Here is a 21,040-nt window from a genome sequence, read left to right on the forward strand (position 1 = left end):
GACAAAAAAGAAACATAAAATAAACACATATTATGTACAAAATAGTTTGCTTTAGGACAATCAGCCGTTCGAACATCCTGGGCGTCGATGTGGTTCTTTGATGGTCGATCGAAGGTGGCCCGGGACAGTGGCGTTGACAAGTCTGTAGGGCACGAAGAGACTTCCTCTGTTGGCATCGGGGACACGGTCTAAGTCCGACGTGGCACGGGTTACAGGTTGGCACAATAGACGAGAAACTGTTTTTTTTTTTTTTTTTTTTTTTTTGCGCGTTGACACACGCGTTTTGGTTATTCGAAACGTTAACCGAATGCCAGGTGTCCTCGATTGTCGGAGATTATATCAATCTCCGTTCTTTCTTTCGTCCATTTTGATTGGTCGTTCTCCCTCAATCACGCTACCCAAGTGGTTGGTCCCTGGTTACTAAACGTAACGAGACTCTTACCTGGAGCGCCAGAAAAGTCAAAATCGAAGACGAATTCGATCTTCCACCGATCATAGGACGATTTCCTTTCGCGATTTATGGTTTCTGTCTGGCAATTTGATGTAAACAATGGGTCTCCGACTACAAACGACTTTTACCTATGTTTTTTTAAACTAATAAATTTTTCTTTAAATTAACCGTTTTTTCAAGTCTTTCGTGACGGGTCAGACCTGTCCGGTACATGACATTTCCATAAAAGTTTTAAACAAATACTGGAAATGACAAAAATAAACAATTTATGTATTTTAGTTCTAAAATACCAATAATACATACATAATACAAATTGATATGATAAAAACAATGATAGAAAAACTTGTTTTTTTTTAATTTTTTATAAACTAACTCTATTCGGCGATTTTTTCCGCAAAGTCGTTAATTACTTTATCATAAAAGTCGCTGGTCGTCGATTCCATCAACGTATTTAAAAGCTCTTTTTCTATGGAAAGCAACGCTAGCGATGACAATTTTTCCTCCCACCGAGTGTTCCTGGCCAATGTATGAATTTGCTTCGTGGTCGAAAAATTGCGCTCAGCAGATCCACCGGTAGATGGTACCGTAAATATTAATGATATTAAATCATATAATTATTTTAGTACGTCTTTGTTCGGATCGACATTAATTATAATATGTTTTATGTTTAAGAGTTACTTGTCGATATAGTCCGGACACGAATATAAATATTGCGATTCACTATGTAATTTAGATAAATCAAAAAAATTCCTATATAATTTACTTACTTTAAAGAATTAAAACACGCTTGGAAAAATTGTTTTTCATAATATACAAATTATTAACATCTAAAAGTGATAAAAATTCTAAAGATTTTGTCTGAAAATCTGTCAATATAATTACAGTATAATTAAAAGAAAATTATAATCAAATATAACTTTGCAAAAAAACGTACATAAGAATGACATTGAATACTCTTTACTTTTTAAATCTTAAACAATTCACTTAGTCAGTAGGTCCCTACCCAGTGGCTAAGGGATAGAATCGTTGGAAGCGTTACAAGTGTGTAGCTTCCACCAGCTAAACCAGGTGAGGTTGGTGCTCTGTGAAGCGCATGCGCCAATGCCCACTGGCTGCTTTACACCATTCAGTTATTCTCGCCGTGGAAGCTTCTCGTAAGCACTTCCATTCCGCTCTGATATTCGAATATACAATAGCAATCTTATCGTTTTTTTCACATGTAGTACAGAAATTTGTAATAAGATACATAATGCAGTTATAATAAAATATTAATTTTAATTAATTCAAAGTATGTTAAAATATGAAAATTTATATTTTAGAAACTATAATACAAGAGATAGTCATTGGAAGGTGGAAGCGGCGCTTCCACCGCTTCCAATGACGGCACGCCACTGTTATATAGTAATATATATTGTAAATAAACATAGCATTTGTTTATGCAATCAATGTTTTTTCTTAAATAAAAAATATACACACATTTTTTAAGAGGGTGCAAGAGCTTATTTTCAGATTCAAAGGGGTGCTGACCACTAAAAGGGTTAAGAACCACTGCTCTACAGTATACAATTTAAATAATTTTTAAAATGTGTTAGATTGGTCACTCGGTGTGATAAATTCTTACGTAAGATAACTTTTGTAGTTATATAAATCAAATACTATAATATGAAGGGTTAGAAGTACCAAATAATCTAATAATTTTAATGTTTGTACATATTATTTGCCCGGGAACGCCGGGCTTACCTGCTAGTTATTATACTGTATATAGTTATAATTAGATATGTTATATAAAAATAAATAATTTTAATGTTTTACTTTTATTTTTAGTCAAATAAATAAATAAATATTTAAATAAAATATCGAGGTATTTTGTTGTTATTTATAATAAGGCTAATTGAATTTAAATATTAATTCGTTTAATTAACGTTTACAATAATTCATTAATTACTTTCCCGGACCTGTTATATACCATGTAACAGAGGGAAAGAATTGCAATTGGTTAAAAATGAACCCCCCTAGGGATTTTTTCATTTTCGGACTCAGTGAACCTTGAAACGTCGGATAATTAAAAAAAAAAAAAAAAATCGGGAATTTTTCTGTTTTTAAGCATGGATGTTAGTGTCCACGTGTTTCTGTGGCCGATTTGTTCCCTCTTGAAGTTTAATAACTCCTGTGCTTTTTGTCGAAAATTTCTGAAACTTTACGGGGAGATTTATGTATTAGGGGATTGATGCTTCAAACTTTGGTTAAACGATGCAGTAGAGAAATAGAGAGGTCATGAATCATATCTCCAGTAGGATCGGCTTAATGCTTTTAATTCGTTATTAGTATTTCAAGTTTTCAAACAATAAAAACTTGATATAAATATTATTTCAAAATTAAAGCTGTACAGGAAAACCTGTCCATAACGGAACCTGATTAAACCCAAAACCCGCCTAAGTGAGAAAAATTCTTCGGAATGGAGCGATTTTTTAATGTTAAAAAGAAACCATTCAAAACTGAAACTCGCTAAACTGGAAAAAATATTCAGTTCTGTGCAATTCCGGTTTACACAGGTTTTTACAGTAACTCGTTTTTCGATGTTTTGTGTGTTATTAAAACTACTTATTATTTTATTTTATGTGAGATAAAAATAAGGGTTTTCAATTCACATTATTTTAAAATTAGGATATCCTATCACTTATTTGGATTACTAAATTCCTTTACACTTGTTAGATGGAGAAAGAGGCGATTTTCGTATTTTATAGAATTAGGCATACCGGGACCAAAACCAAATTTTATTTCTGGAAATATGAAAGAAGTTATTAAGAAGGTAATATAGTAATTTTAAAAACTAAATTTACTGAAAAATATTTAAATCGTTATATTTTATACGATGATAATTTTTTGTCCCTTTCTTAATTTATTTTTCTGGAATAGAATAAAGAATCAACGCGTGACCTGATGCAATGATTTAAGATTGTACTATTATAATACGTATTTCAAGTGCCTATAGCACTCGTTTTCAGATAATTAAACTATTATAACCGTTTACTGTTTACATTTAATACGTATTTTACATACCTTAATTACATTTTAGCAGATAACTGTATGTAGCTTAAACTTTTATCTATGAAAAATATTACAAGAAGGAATGTATGCAACTTCGTTAAGGTTAGTAAAATGATAAATGTAAATAGTAAACCATATAATAATATAATTGTGTAGTTTCATAGAGATTAATGAATGAAGAGAGTGCCACAGACACTCGAAATGCATATTATTATAAAATCTTATTAAAATCGTCGCATCAGATCATGCTTCGATTCTGTACTCAATTTCAGAAGAATAAATGAAAAGAAAGAATTATTAATTAATATCACATTTTCCCCAATTGGGAACTGAAAAACAAAAATTTGTTTATTTGAAATGAACTATACAGTATATAATATATCTACAACCAAAAAATATTTTTCTTAAAAATACTTTTTAAAGTAGGATATTTTGATTTTTTTTAAAACACGTATTCTCTTAAAAATTAGATGTGTCATCTTTTGTGACCAGATTGCTGTTATTCAAACAGTCCTATCTATCTCTATATCTTTCCTTTGGTTTCACCCATTTTCATTGCTTCTTTCGGGTATCAGTTATATATTAATTGTATTAGTTTTTCTTCATACGCTGTTCCATTTTATTATTCTGCTCCATTATCATTTCTTTGTTGCTTTTGTGTTGCATCGTTTTCTTATTTCTTCATTTTATACTTTTATCTATTTTTGTTTTGTTTTGTTTTGTTTTGTTTTTTAATTTCCGGAGTATACGCATTTTAGTTGTTTAAATTATTTTAGCTCGTTTAGTGTTTTGCTTTAGTTTTGATTGAGTAAGTCATTGTCGGTCTAATAACGTTTTTGTAAATTTTTGTTTTATGTCTCACTGGAGGAACGAGCACGTAGGCTACGTACCTGTACTCAACTGTACGTGCTCGTTCCTCCAGATGAAGTCATTCAGACATTTTTCAAGTTTTGTTGTTTTGGCTGTTTGTCGCATTGTTTTTTATCTCGTGTCTTATCTTTCTAGTTGAACACAACGTCGGAATATTAAAATCTTGAATCGCAATGTGTGATATTTCCTTCTAGTTCCAGTATACATCGTAATGGTTCATTTGATATTTTTATGCATTTTATTTTATAGGCTAAGAATTTGGGTTAAAAACATATTCATTAGTCTGCTGAGTGAATAAAGTAGCTTCTGTAAGTTATTTTAAGGTTTGTGTATATGTAAAATATCGTCCATAAAACGTGATATTTTTAAATCTTTATTTTTGATTCTAATGTAATTACGAGTATTTTATCATGCGAAAATTAATCTACTTGTGGTGTTCCACAAGAATCTATTTATAAAACTGATCCTTGTGGAATACCAGTTATGACCACTTCTTTTTTGAGTGTTTCGATTTCATTTTTAAAGTTTTCAGTCATTTTTAATTGTCTATGTACAGGCTTGCGTTAAAGCTCTTCTCTTATTCTATATAAATAAAACTGTTGAGGTCAAAATGTTTGTTGCCGGATCACGGGGAAAACGCCCGAATGTACAGTACTTCAACCAAACTTTATATTTCGAATTTTTCGGTTCAGGAGAAGGTTTTTAGATACACATCATCTCAAAATCTACATTAATTAAATTAAACCGTAACAAATTTCTCTCCGTCTCTTTCTTCACTAGATGACGAAATATGAATTAGTACTTCTTGTCAAAGGATTATATATAAAAAAGGTGTATTATTAAAGTTTACTATTATATTCGAAGAACTGACATTAAAAAATAATTTGTTAGAAAGCAAATTCTTCGAGGCATTAAAAAGGTGACGTCGTCGTGCTAGAAGGCAGTTCGTGTACTTGTGGCTGGTTTTTCGAACCGTTACGTATTGTGTTCGTGATTCGTTAGACCTAATTATATTTGCGTGAGTTTTATTTATTTATGTGAGCGAAGATTATGCCTACTCGGAAACGACAAAAACTAAGCCGATCTTCAAGGAATAGTACACGAATAAGACTGTCTAGAGATTCAGAGAACTCGTCTTCGACATAGGCTAGGCTTAGTTCTCAGAGAAAACGGCAAGCGGCTCTGTAAGTCTCTGAGAGTGCATCTGAGCGTACAAGAAATGATATGATTCCTTGGCGCCAAAAGCTCCGAAGTATCTTCATTTATGACACTCTTTCATCAGTTAATATTGGATCTATAGATAAAGTATGTGGGTACTGCAGTGCTCTGAAGTGGAAGAATGAATCACGAGGAATGTGCTTCTCTCCTGGAAAAGTTAAACTGGATGTTGTTTTTGCCCCCCTCTTCTATCAGTATTAAATGGGACTCATCCTGACACTAAACATTTCTTAAAGAACATTAGAGCTTACAATTGTGCCTTCCAAATGATATGTTTCGTTCCACTGAAATACTTAAAAGAAATTTCATGCCAACATTCAAAATTCAAGAACGGGTATATCATTAAATAGCTTACCATTAATCTCGACAAACTATCTATTCGAATTTAAACCCTTACATTTTCTAGTCAGTCTATACTTTGCAATTTCCGTTAACAGGCCACAAGGCCAAAGCCTGAGAGTTGCAGGATTGACTTCAGATGCAGTTGCTTCTCACATAACCAACTCTGTTTCATGCTCATGTGTTAGTAGCTGCAAATCTCTGTTCATTTGTGTCCCTGATAATAAAACACAAAATGTTGCATATCAGTTATTCAATAAGTTTAGATAGAAAATATTCCACACCTTTAATAAGATTATTGTGAATCTGTAACAAACATTTCTCTGCAGATATACTATTTAAAAATTTTAAAATTTAAATATTTCTTCGATAAATTTTCATAAAATAGTTCCAATTTTTATTTCAGTATTCTGATGCAAAACAAAATATTGTATTAATATGAATTTAAATATGACATTTTTTAATAATTTTAGGGAGCTGCAAGATGCCATTCGAATGGATTGAGAAATACGGAGATGTTGTTGGGTAAAAATATTAATTTATTGTTTTTAACGTTTTCTGTTATTAAATAGCAAATATTAATTAGGATTGTTACAGATATTTTCAGGGCTCAAAGCCCGTTCTTCTCGTATCGAATTTGGATTTTATGAAGAACTTTATGATTGCAAACCACATGGATGCATCTGGCAGAGATGTATGAATACTTTATTATATTAATTGGATATTTAATAAATTTACTTAATAATTTTGAAATTATTTAGTGGTTTATTGAAGATGCTGGAATACCATTGAAATCATTCAGAAAAACAGCAGTCGGAGTGGTTGATGGAATTTATTGGAAAGAACTTCGCAATATAATGTCTTCAAGTTTCACTAGCAGAAAATTGAAAGGAGTAGTTATATTAATTTAATAATACACATGACTGTGAGCGAATTTAAATTTAAAATAGAAATAATTTCAAATATTTAATTTAGATAATACCAATATTAGACAAATCTGTCACTCGTCTCTTAAGCAAAATAGAAAATAAAGGATTAGTTTCAATGAAAGCATTATTTAGCGAATTTGCTTTCGGTATTACCATGTTAAATATCTTTGGCGTTGAAGACAATGAAGATGAAATATGCAGAAAGTTTCACGAAGATGTTAAACAATTATCAAATGTATCTTTTGAAGACACAATTATATCCCTTGCTTGTAAGTGAAGGTTTGGTTTTAATAATTTTATAATTAGTTTATTGTAAATTAGCTTAAGATATTTCAAACATAAAAAATGTCATCTATTTTAAATTTTTATTGCATCGTTTACTTTGATTTATTGGGCTGCAAATTGAAAAAATGTAGATCTATAAATACCCACTGTCGTTCGTCTGCATATCCGTCCGCCTGTTTTTCTTTAATCTCCAGAACGGAGTTATATACATAAAAGTTGCGACCAAGTATGGAATACATAGGGAAACTTCCGAAGTTTATATATAGTAAGTAGAAAAGTATGATGTACAGGGGCAATCCAGTACTAATTTGAGATTGAAACCATAAATTAAAACTATATAAATTAAAAATATGGTTAAAAATTGCAGGCCGTCGTTGTGACGATAAATAATTGATTGATAATCATATTTTTAATTTATTTAATTTAAATATATGCTTTCAACTTCAAATTAGTAGTGTCTTGTTCCTATTCATCAGTCTTTCCTGCTAGAAATAGAGTCGTGCCGGTCATCTATCTGACACTTTTCAGGGGAAAATTTGAATCGAAATAACATGATTTCTGCTTTGTATCGGACGTTCGTATATATTTAATCGGGGCCTCCTGCTCCTAGGATATCCACACCTGTTCTCGAATGCCATTTTTCTAACTCCGTTCTCAAGATTATGGAATGATAGACGGCAGTGGGAATTTACAGGTCTACAATTTTTGGGCTGCAATTTGTAATAATTGGGTAATGTGACAATGTCACAATAAATATTTGCTTGTTTGTTTAACACACAACCTGTACGGCCTTTTTCATGAATGAAAAATTATAGACGATATTCATTATGGTTATTTTAACACTCTTCGTCTGACTATGATTCAAATCCATCGGTTCTCCTCTTTTTATTCATATTTCGACTTTGCACTTTTTTCAGTAGAGTTTAATACTGTTTAAAACATATAAACAATAGACTAAAAGTACCACAGAAGTTAAAAACAAAAAAATCCGTATTTTGCTAGAATAAACTGTGTTAGATAAATGTAAACGGTATTAACATAAGTTTTCTGATTTTTATTTATGTGCTTTCAAGTGAGACTATGCAAACTAACACTTTGATCGACTGCCAGAGGGCTGATGCGATAACGACATCAGTCTGTCACTGTATGGACTCGGGTTTGAGTGTAAATCATGAGCCTCGGGAGGTTCTTACAGAGATCTATTCTAGTATTAAGGCCCGTCTCTCACCACCCGATCGCTGCCATTGTGGGCTTAGCTGAAACCATAATGAGTATAATTATAATTAAAAGAACTTCTTAATGCTCTTGATGCAGAAACTGTTCAAAATGATGGAGATATTTACGTGCTCTCAAATATATGTAAAAATTTTAGGCGATTAATAATTTCTTAAATATGGTATTTCGTTTAACGAAGAAAATTGAATTACATAAAATGATTTACAAAAAATATTTTTACTGATCGTATTTACTTATAACTTTAAATAAAATTTAATGTTATTATACCAATTTTAGGTATTTTATAGAATTATATTTATGTAATTTGATTCTCTCGTCTATACGATTTTGATTTTACTCTAAATATTAAATATAAAATTTTAATTACATCTGTTCACATATTAATTTATCACGTTTAATTACAGTATGTTTTCCGGAATTTTCAACGGTTTTTACTTTGATTAGAGAAGCGAAGGACAAAATTTCATATTATTTGGGAAGACCTTCATGTCTAGGAGCATATAAAAATTTATTTAATGTACTTTGTCTGAGGAAATCAAATCCTCAAGTATGTAACAAATTAAATTACATAAAAAATTTCTGTCTTTTGAATTGATAAATAAGAGGATGAGTCAAAAAGTAACTTTAATTGCTTTTTGTTTACAAAATATACGTATAAATGAAAACACTTCGTTACTTTTCAACGTAATCGCTACCATGTTTAATAGGTATGCTTCATTATCTGCTTGAATTCCACAAAGAAAAATCTTTTGGCTGTCTGTACAGTCACTCATGCACTGCTGTTGTCACCTCATTATCTGTACTAAATTATTTGCCATCAAGAACCTTCTTAAGTAGTCTAAAAATATGATAATCATTCAGTGCAAGGTCAGGCGAATAGGTGGATGTGGAAGACATGCCATACACTGATTCCAATATTTTTTGGACTGTCACAGAGATGTGTGTGTTTGGCCGTGCTTTCTCATGCTGTAACAGTTTACCAGAACTGAACATTCTGAAGCAAGTCACAATATGTTGTACTGTTCAATGATAATCCTGTGGACATATAATGTTCCAGAATTGAAACTTTATCGCCCCAGAAAAGTCTGATCATCCCTACCGGCCAAAGGAGTCGTGATGAATTTTCAGGTTTCAGTGATATGGAATGTCGTCACTCCTTGCTTGTTCGCTTACTCTCTTGCTGAAAGTAATGAACTCATGATTTGTGACCAGTAACTTCATTACTCAAAAGCTGAATGACTGCACACTGCTCCTCTTTGAAGCATATCTGTAAAGGCGGCTCCATCTTTGTTAAGATCTGATGATGTTGCAGTCCATGTGATGCCTGACGTATCGAATCTGCATGCTTCAAGACACAACTTGTCAAAATTATAGCCACCACAATGAGATTTAAATATGTAATTTTTTAATGATTATATTAAGGTTACTTTTTGACTTACCCATATATTTTCAATTTTTCAGTTATTTCTGTTTCTTCATTTAAATTTTGGTTTTAAAACATTTCAGATTCAGGGAAATGATATTCTGCAACTTTTAATGAATGCTTCTGATGATAATTCAAAAGTAGATGTAAAACATGGTGATTATTTTAATGCTTTTATTCTAGTCATTTAAGTACATTTTTGATATCTTATACAATTTTTAATTTATTTGGACTTGTGCTTTATTTTCGTTTGATTATGTTTTTCATTACAATTGTATACAAATACTAAAAGACGAGGCCTAACACCGAATTGACATATTCGGTGTTGGGCCTCGTCTTGCAGTATTCGCCTCTCATCACCTCGTCAAGCCACGCATCTCATCACCTGGCTCCACATTGTAAGCCTGGCGAACCCACGATTAATATGATTAAAAAGGTTTCTTAGTGCTCACAGAGCGAAAAAACAAAACAATCTGAATATGTACTGTACATCGTACACATCAGTAGTCGAGGCCTATTTACATTGCATGGCTAACAGTCATTTCTATCTGTTCAAGAATTCAGTCAGTTTTTAGAATTGTCGATAGAGTCTCTAGTAAAAGGTCGTATTCTAAAATATTTTTTCTTGCGATATAATATTAATTTTTAAAAATTCTCTGTATTTACTTCATATATTTGTATGATTACATCTAATAAGAGCATCTAATATACTAGATTATTGAAAATGTTCTGAAGCAAAAAAAGAAGGATCTTTTCGTGGAAAACTCCCTTAAATTGCAATAGTTTGGGATTAGTAGTTTTAACTTAAAGATTGTTTAGGAGTTAGTGATGAAAAGATTGTGGACTAGAAACCATAAGTACCCAATAAGTACCCATTGTCTTAGCTTCTACAAATCTTCGGGTCTAGCTCATCTGTCAGGAAACTTAGCTATATAGGAACTTGATCTAAATAAATAGGTCGAAAAACATATTCTGTGCTCCCATTTTTTGAAAAATGGGAGTGCAGAATATGAAAATTGTACTACTGAAACTTGAGTATTTTGGAATAGATTTTGAAATTTTCTCTAAAGTGTGCTATCACAGATGAAGATCAAACATATTAGTTTGCATAAAAACATATTAATATGCGGTTATACGACACTGTCTTTGATAAATACGCTAATTCATTAGTATTTTGCATATATTGTTTGTTTGTGTAAATGCAATAAAAACTTCTTGGATATATTCCCTTTATTCAGTACGAGGTCAATTATTTTTAGTAAAATAAACTTTATTTCCTATAGTAAGTTCAAGAACAACGAGATTGAGACCTTTGTATAATTAATTACGCGTTACGAAGTTTATTGATTTGTATATTTGTATAATCGCCAAACAATCAGAATTTAAGACAAATGAACATTCATTTGCCTTAAATTCTGATTGCTTGGCGATTATCAGTTTATTCTATCTGACAAAACATCATATCTTTAAGGAAAACAATAAACTATAAGATATTAGACGAGATGATCCTGAATATAGTATATTAGTCTTCAAAAAACAGAAGTTTATAACATCATTATGAAAATAATTCTGTTTTAGGAGAATCTCTCTTTTGTAGGAAGAATGCCTATTAACGAAATTAGAAAATCGAACCTTATGCCCAGAAATGTAATCTTTTCTTGTTGAAATATGTATTCTTTGTCGTACGGAAAAATTAAAATTTCCTCCAAAAAATAAAAATATATAAAATCTAGCAATAAGTTGCGTAACGTTCCCGGCCTGTTATGAGGTTTTATTTAAAAAGTAATTTTTATATTCCTAATCATAATAAATAAAACCGCGTGTAGGGTCATCCGTTATGATTTTTGGTTATAAAAATTTTTGTATTATTAATTATTATAAAATGGCATAAAGTTTAATTTTGTTTAATGATGAGCTTTATAAAAATTGTTAATGCTAATAACAAGTACAATCTTCATCAAGTCCGTCTCCTCTCGAGATACGATCCTTTCTCTCCCCACCCCGTCGACCTTTATCCACCAAAATTTAATAGCATCAATGCCCCTTATATACAAGATGCCATGCCAAATTTCGTTTCTTAATCTTTACTCCCATCCTGAAATATTAAACGAAATAGACGCCAACAGACACACACACAAAATATGTATGTGTATGTATCAGTTTTTAGAGGTTTTTCGGTTCAGAAACTCTCCAAGTTTCTGGGATCGCGATGTTTTCACATCGCTGAACAAAAAACCGGAAAAGTTACGCAAGCCGTTGCTGGATGTTTTAAATATTATTATTATTTTAATGACATTTTTTCAATTAGATACACAGAGAAGAACTTTATCGACGGACGAAATTATTACAAATTTGATTGATTTAGCCATTGGAAGGTAAATTATATCTTTCCTTAATAAAAGGTATAAAATTTCCTTGGTGAATTCATGAAAGTATATTGTTAAACTTTCTATTCCTTATAGTTAGTTAGGAAGTTTAACTTTACTTTAAATTTGATTAAATGTACTCGGAAAATTTTATGTATTGAAATTTTTTGGAAATTAAAATATTCAACACAAAAATGATACTAAAAATTAAGTAATAATTGTGGAAAAAATTTATAAATTAGTCAATGTTAAGAAATAAATTTTCATAAAAAGTATTTTGCCGAAGACAGTTAAAGCTGATTTTAACCTCTGGTTATGCCCACAATCTTCAGCAGATAATGTTGAAAATTTCGTGCTTTTTCTATGGAAAAATCTATTAACGTATGGTTGTAAATTTTAATGTAATATTTTATTGTTTAATTTTTAAAAACTAAATATATCAAACGTCGTGAAGTCCGATATTTATAGCCCGATTATTTAAGGCGATCATTCGGTGTTTAAAAGATAAAATTACTTATTCTATCAATTTATTAAATATTGAAGAAGGAAAAATTATTTAATTTTATTTAAGATGTAATATTTGCCTTTTCAGTTATGATACAACAATCTCAACATTAACTTTTACATTGTATATGATGGTAAAGTATCCGGAAATCCAAGATAAAGTTCGAAAAGAACTGAATTCCTTAAATGAAAATGAGGTGAGGAACGTGTTTAAATGCAATTTTTTTCTCAATTCTGTACGTATTTATCTTCTCTGAAATCATATTATTACATTAATTGACGGGAATAGTAAAAATTTATCTAAAATAAAAAATAAATAAATACAAATAATCGAATTTATAATTTTATACCTTAGGTCATTCAAAAAATAAGGTTTTCTTTTATCATATATATTAATATGAATAAAAAAATCACTGTATAATGATAAATGTATCGTTGTAAATTCAGCTTGAATACACTAAAATATATAAGCTAAACCATGTACAGTACTTCAAGATAAAGTGAGAATATTCGTAAACGAGTTTTAGTCGAGCTGGTTAAGATCTTTTAGTTCTAAAAACATACTTGAGATCTGCATTGTAGCTGAATGTCAAGGCATCTGGTCAACAGTCTCTCTTCCTGGAGGATCCAAATTTCAGTTTCGTTCAGCTCAGAAAATTATAAAAGTGATTTGACTCTCGACTGTCGGATATGTCAGTTATTTCATTATTCACAATCGGTTGGTTCCACTAGCTCACGAGGCCATCAGGCATGCAGTGAACAAAGGCCATCAGTGCCTGCAGGGTGCAAAAAATCAAATATTCAAGAAAGCCTGTATATTGTTGTACAATGTTAACAATTCGGTTGATAAATCTAATATATAAAGAGATCCGTTCACATTTACTAAAATTATACCTTATGCAGTACATACAGTACTTAGCCTATACAATATACAATACAATATACTTGGAGGTATAATAACTATGAAAAGCACCAGAACATTTACAGATTTTTGCGATAATTTGATGATTTTCAATTGTTTGTATGTTATTTATTAATATTGTCTTTTTAATTCTTACATATAATTAAAATTATAAAATATTATTTTAAATTTTTATTTAACTTACAGTAATATTTACATTTCGTTTTAAAATATTAATATTATAGGAAGAAGTAAGAGATTCATTCTTAAATGGAGTTCCTTATCTCGATCAAGTCATTTATGAAACTCTGAGATATTCCACCATAGTCAGACTGTAAGTTTCAATGTTATAAAATGTTTTAAATTTGTTGTAATGAGTTTTAATGCAGATAAATAATCAGAAATTTTCATTAACTATATTCGCAATGTTCGAATGATGTAAATGCAGAAGATTGGTTCAAAAGCATTTTTTATTTTACCTCTATAGGGTAAAACCGGGTGAGATGCCTATAAGTTTTTTCAACGCATATAACTCGCTTAACTGTGGTTTCCAGAAGAAATATATATATAATGCATATATAGCCAAGGTTATTTTTTTAACAAAAGTGAACAAAGTTATATAAAAATTCGATGTAACAGAATGGTAGCAACGAAATCACACTTGTCCGTTATATATTACATTGTCCATGTTTCGTGCTTCCATTCTTTGAACATTGCTCATCAAATTCAATCGGCTTTACTTGTCTCTATTTTGTGACTTAATTATATGATAAACATGATTTTTTGGGTAATTAACATTGAATTTAAGCCAAAAGCTTGCTTTGCTAAACTACTGTATTTAAGTCTTCTGCGAAGAGCACAATATGGAATGTTAAACTCTTTGCTTGCTTGATAGTAATTCAGACAATTCGTATTTAGTTTCACAGAAAGGACTAAGTTCTTTTTGGCCCTTTTCCTCTATTGAAACCAATTTCCCTTCTTTTATATTCAGGAGACATCTAAAATTACTCTAACATGCAAGCTATGGTACTTTATTATTTTCCTATTATTGTCTAGGGACGTTCCGATACTGCCGATACCGATACCGTATTGATACTTTCCTTCATTACCGTGTACTTTTTTACTGGATAATTTTGGTCCGATATCGATACTTTACTTTGGATATCGGATCTGGTGTCGTTACACTTTTTACAGACAGGCAAGATCTGCAACGAAACCAGATTTTGCAGTCGAATCAGAAACTGAAATGAAATTTTACACTCTTTTCGGTTAAGATAAACTTATATCAAAAATACTAATGACCAAAAACTAAATGTATTACGTCAATTTTTATTTCCAGAGATCTATACAATAAATATTCATTTAACCATTATGCATTACTTTTGTTTTTTAATAAACTTGGATCCTCAGTGATGTTTAAAATGAGCTATAATTTGTATAACAATATGTATATACGTTTTTTACACTGATATTTGTAAAACTTGAACAGAATTAAGAACTTTCAATGAAAAGACACTGTTTTACCTTTTCACCAACGACTTCTTATGCACCCCTATTTCATGTATAGTAATACCCACAGAGCCCATTAACAGGACAGTTGATCTGGGGCTTCTTCTGTGTAGACCTACGTAGGAAATCATACGAGTACAAACTGAAGTACTGACTGACACACTGACTTCTGATCTAGATACTCAGAATTCAATTCCCTTGGGTAAGTAAAAAATATTAAATGTTTCTCTGGGGCTCACTCAATTTTCAATATGGTGAAGGCTTAGTGAGCACAGTACACCTTTTTACGTGACCTTTTACACGGAGGAAAAACAGTATGTTTGAATATTTTTAAATTTAACTTTTCGTTAAAATTGTTGAAATCAATAGTTAAGTTTTTCTTTTTTAAGCATAATATAGTACTATTTTTACTGTCATCAGAGAATGCTGTATGTCGATTTTATATTTCCTATGCTACCTTGCGTTTACTATATTTACGTATAAATAATGCTAATGGTAAGTGATGTTAGAATAAAGAAGCTCGTGTTTCTTTTGTAAATTGCTTATTTTTTGTGCCATTGAAGTTATAGATCCAATCAAGCATTTTCATACGGGATATGTATAATGTGCATTTTTACCAGATATTTTTTACAAGGCTTTCTTTTGAACGTATCCACCGCGCAAAAATAAGGATAGCTGTATCTTCTCAACAGTAAAAACAACTGGAAGGAGACGCGATAGACTGATCATCTACAGCCGCCAAGATTTGCAGTTTCGATACCCAATATTGATAATGGCCGGTATCGATACTTTTGTGATATCGGAACATCCCTATTCTTGTTTTTTACTGAATTTTCACAAAGTGGGATTTTTAGACTTTATCTTTAGTTTTATGAACAGTTTTTTATTAATAAAAAATTTAAATGATATATTTAATTAATTTTTATTTGTGATTCTATGTACAGTTTAATAAATCGAAAAGTGACAGGAGAAATTAAATGGAATTCAATAATTTTACCAAAGAATTTGGTCCTACAAGTGGCTGCCTATCAACTGCATCACGATCCTCAATATTGGAAGGATCCTGAAAGTTTTAATCCTGATCGGTAACTAAATTGTGATTATAATACATTTTATAATTAATTCATTACTTTTATAATATGTTATTAAATATTTTTTAGGTTTTCACCAGAGAATAAACGAGAGATAAACCCTATAGCCTTTCATGGTTTTGGATATGGTCCTAGAAACTGCGTTGGAATGAGATTTGCTCTTCTTGTCCTAAGACAAACATTTACACGTCTTTTAAGTAAATATAAATTCGAAGCGTGTGAAAAAACTGTAAGTAATAAGTAGAGAATAGATTGATTAATTTACCAATTTAGTAATGTTTTTATCTCACCTAATGTAATATTTTAAATTTATTTAAACACTTAAAAAAGTAAATTTTTGGTTGGAAGTACATGTAATTAAATGCCTAACTGTTCATAACTGTTCACTAGTTAGCCTATTAGTTACGATATGCAACAATAAAATGATTTCAAACGTTCATTGCTTAAGACATTAGCGAGGTTGAGGCCGAAGTTTTAAACGCGAAAACGTGTACGTCGGACGTTCAGCGCCGCTTTCCTGTAAGCCTAGAAGTTTGACAATGGCGTTTGGAATGTCGAGCATAATTCCACTGACTTTCCAAACGCCATTGTCAAACTTCTAGGCTTACAGGAAAGCGGCGCTGTACACGTTTTCGCGTTTAAAACTTCGGCCTCAACCTCGCTATTACAATATGATAACTAAGACAAAGAAATTTTAATCAAGATAGTTCAAATATATAAGATTATATTGTATACATATAGTGCCGTGTTAAGCACTTTGAAGCTTCAGATCCAATTTATTTACAGAAATTACACAGATATCGAACAAAAATACAGCAGGCTTCGCTTACTCTAATCAGAATTCGATTATTATTGTTATTATTTTCGGAAAATAGGCATTTTTAAGTTTTTATTTTGTGTCAGCAGTCTCAAGAGTGGCCGATAACATGAAATCGTTTTAAGTTTTTGTCATGGGTTTTTATCAAAAACATTAAATTAATCGTTATTTACTTAAAAAACAACAGTTTAAATTGCTGCTTTTCGCTAGCTGTTATTAAAGTTGGTAGTAGATAAACAATTAATGTCCTCTTAACGCTTAGGCACACTGGGCAGTTGCCCGAGAACACCACGCTAATTTATGCAAAGACCAAAATATAACACTTATTTTCCGCTCACCCGCCGGTTGTATAGGCAAGGGCCAATGCATTGCTTTGTCCAGGGCTCTATATTGCCGTAAAGATGGCCCTACAAACAATACCGGATGAATTATTTAAGAATTAGTAATAATAATTATAAGTGTTTAAGTTATACATTTTACATCGTTTCAACATGTGCTTTTAATATTAGAGTCAGTGAAATCGGAATTTCCTCTTCTCATAGTCTTATATATTTACTTTGCATAATGTTATCAGTCGGTTATTATTATCAATTTAAACGAATTTGGATGTAATTAAAATAAGCAGATTTTTCTATATTAGTAATCAGCAGTAAGAAGAAGCTCCTAAAAACGTGAAGCCTCCGGCTATTGGCCTGATATGTCTTGCTCATCCATGTAAAAGAATCTTTAAACTCAGAAGCTTCAAACTAAAGATGAATTAATTAAAAAAACTAATCTTTTTACATTATCAATCAATATTTGAGAAGAAAGCGTTATTGAATTTAGTAATTATTATTAGAATTGATAATATTGCGTTGAAAATTATACCATAAATTTATGTTATTATGTATGTTGTTTTTAATCCTATATACTGTACATTAGACAATGTAATAACTGTGAATATATGTAAATTATTTCTTTTTAGGAGGAGTTAATAGAAGGTAATGAACATACTGCATTGAAGGTCGTGAATGAATTAATTTTAAGAGCTGTTCCTGTGTGATCAGATATAAAAGTAACAATCATAGAAGAGTTTTGAATTTAATACATTTCAAAGAATATAATTTACTTTAACAATCGAAAAATATAAATATGTAAATTTATACTTTGTCTTCTATTTTAAAAACTCTCTAGCATATAAAAATTCAAATTTTTATTTTTATCTTCAATATATCGAAAGACATATAACAAAAGTACTGTACTGTACATGAAATATGCAACATTATATCAACTTTTATTTTACTTTTATGTAGCTGAATATAAATTTGTGATTTATAAAATGAGTTATGTATCAAAAACAAAATAAATAAGTCATTTTCTGAAATTATACCAGAATTGTTATTGAAAATTACCAATTTATAAAGCAACTCTTTATTATAAAACATGTATAAACAAGAAATATAAAAAAAAATTTTTTTTAAAGTCAATTCCTACTTAGGTCAACAAAGAAAAATTTTATTTTAGTTACTTTTTATTAAATAATCACAATTAATATAAATATGTATATACATATGACAGAATCACAATATTAAGTGACAAAATAGAAAGAGAAATCGGAATTGAATCCAAAGCATAAAATTTCTTCAATTTTATTTTTTGAGAAAAATCCTTCATTCTAACCACTAAGCCACAACTGCCAACTCACTCTCGAAAATCATTTGGATAAAACGTCTACTTAAAGCAAAAATTTTCAAAAATTTATCGATTTTCGCAAGAATTGAACTCGCATTCTTCACCTTCACGTGAAAAATACTGAAATCCTTGCATTTTACCGATTGAGCTACTGCCCGTTGATTTCAATTCTCATTACAAACTGCTGAAACTCTATTTAAAGTATTAATAATTAGGTTAATGTTACCCGTGGTATCGAAGATGGCGACAGGAAAATTTTTTTCTCTAGATACTAGACGGCGACGGGGAAATTTATTAATTTGCATAATGCGACAGATAGTACGGGTACGCCCCCTAACGTTTAGATCACTCGGTATTCTACTTCGAGATTATTCCTTGTTAATCTGCTTCCAGATTATCACTCGATAATCTGATTCGAGATTATCACTCGAGAGACCTGATTCGAGATTACCGGAAACGCGGCCATCTCCAACGTAGGGAAAAAAAATTTTCCCGTCGCCGTCTAGTATCTAGGGAAAAAATTCCCCGTCGCCATCTTCGATACCACAAGTAATATTAACCAATAATTAAATTTAATTAATGAATTAATATTTGAAAAAACTGTATTAACATCAAGTGTCATCCACTACAAGTTTAAAAAAATGTATTTGAACTTGAGTGGATGAATAAAAAGTATTTTATTAACGATTGAAAATTTGAACAAGATATATATAATATATATATATATATATATATATATATATATATATATAGGAGAGTGTGAACTAATAAGAATTTAAAAAGAAAAATTAACTATTGTTTTCGACAATTTTAATAAAAAGTTAAATTTAAAAATGTTTAATAAACTGTTTGTTGACTCTACTCTTATTAATTATGTTACGTCTTTTAACGATCTTGAAAAAATCTTTGAAAGTAATCTCACTTTTAAAAATCATATTGATAAAATAGTTAAATCTCTGGCTATTAGACTGGAATATTATAGCGATTTTGTAAACTTATCTAAAAGTGCATTAATGGCTATGTTTTTTGTTGTTGTTGTTGTTGTTGTTGTTTTATATTAATTTTCAATTTTGTTTATATTATGGATTACTTCTGGATTATTGGATTATGGATTATTTCTGCGCCTTTCTTTCAGACAAAATTGCTAGTCTTGAAAAAGTTTATTTATCCTTTAATAAATTATGCGATTTCCAACACACTCAGAATGCCAACTTTACAAGGATTAGATTAGGTTTTCCGTCGTTTTTTGAGAGTATCAAATATTTCGATTGGAAAAAAACCATTTTAAAACTAAATGTTCCTTTTTGTATAAATATTCATTAAGTACATAAAACAAAAATTTCACGTAAGACTACATCGTCATATATAAAATAGTATAACGTAAAAATTAATTGCATTTTTTTTTACCTCTTATCTTCCTGCAAGCTCTAATAAGGATTTTTCAGGTCATCGTGAATTCGATCTAGACCCATTATAGAGGGTACAGAATTATTGGGTAGTGAGGATTGGAACCTAGTCTTCCAGAACGGAATAACCACCTGTTCAACATAGCATATTATTAAATTAATACAGCATTTCAGTTTAAATACAATGTTTCTGTAGAAATAAATACACTTCTACAAAAACGATCGAAACATTTAAATTTTTAAAATTAATATAAATAAATTTAATTGAAATTTATGGAATTGATGAATTAGAAGTGATGTTGAAGTTATAATATAGGCTGTTAACGTGATAGCAATAACAATATTCTACACATTATTTTTTTAAAGCACGCAACTTACATTGAAATTTTTTAAAATTCATAAAATTACGATTCAAAAATGTATGCTCGTACAATTTATAGATTTATACACTTTTATAGAGTAACATCTTGACAAAAGGCAAAGTATGCATCATTCATTAAAGCTGTCCGTCTGTTGGTGAGGATGATGATAGGGTTGTTTATAGTGTTAGGCTTTGTTTTAAGTGAAATTTGTTTAACAAATTGTAAAATAATAAACGGTAAGTTAATTTTGAATAACATTTATTAATATTTATTTTTGAAAATAAACGTTCGTAAATTATATATTATTAAATCTTGTAGGAAATGAAACAGAAACAAAACGTTACCATTTTAAAGTAGCGGCTTTACCGGTAATTGCCTTTTGTTTTATTGTTATACAGTTAAATTTTTCATACATCTGAATAAATGTATTTTTATAAATTGTAAATAATTTAAATCTAATAGGCCTATAATGAATTTGTGATTTAACAACTTTGATATAAATTATTCATCTGCGTTCAATTTAAATATAATCTATGCGTATTTCCGCACATATATGATGGTTTAATTAAATTTTATGTAATATAAAAATAATATGATTTTATTAAATATTAGAA

At 30.2% G+C, this 21,040-nt stretch overlaps 1 protein-coding gene across 1 annotated transcript in view; it reads left to right on the top strand.

Moving 5' to 3' along the window:
- LOC136978211 (cytochrome P450 3A11-like) overlaps positions 1-18,107 on the top strand; it is a 230,304-nt gene extending 212,197 nt beyond the window's left edge. Inside the window, exons 4-14 of the mRNA XM_067273869.1 lie at positions 6,524-6,620; positions 6,688-6,819; positions 6,902-7,124; positions 8,781-8,923; positions 9,883-9,955; positions 12,108-12,174; positions 12,758-12,866; positions 13,816-13,904; positions 16,024-16,164; positions 16,240-16,399; positions 17,952-18,107. Coding sequence (XP_067129970.1) covers positions 6,524-6,620; positions 6,688-6,819; positions 6,902-7,124; positions 8,781-8,923; positions 9,883-9,955; positions 12,108-12,174; positions 12,758-12,866; positions 13,816-13,904; positions 16,024-16,164; positions 16,240-16,399; positions 17,952-18,029 — 1,312 coding nt within the window. The 3' untranslated portion in view covers positions 18,030-18,107. The remainder of the gene's footprint in view (positions 1-6,523; positions 6,621-6,687; positions 6,820-6,901; positions 7,125-8,780; positions 8,924-9,882; positions 9,956-12,107; positions 12,175-12,757; positions 12,867-13,815; positions 13,905-16,023; positions 16,165-16,239; positions 16,400-17,951) is intronic.
- The last annotated feature ends 2,933 nt before the right edge of the window (positions 18,108-21,040 follow it).

Source organism: Centruroides vittatus, unplaced genomic scaffold, assembly GCF_030686945.1.
Source record: "Centruroides vittatus isolate TY-2023 unplaced genomic scaffold, ASM3068694v2 contig_5, whole genome shotgun sequence".
Taxonomy (NCBI): domain Eukaryota; kingdom Metazoa; phylum Arthropoda; class Arachnida; order Scorpiones; family Buthidae; genus Centruroides; species Centruroides vittatus.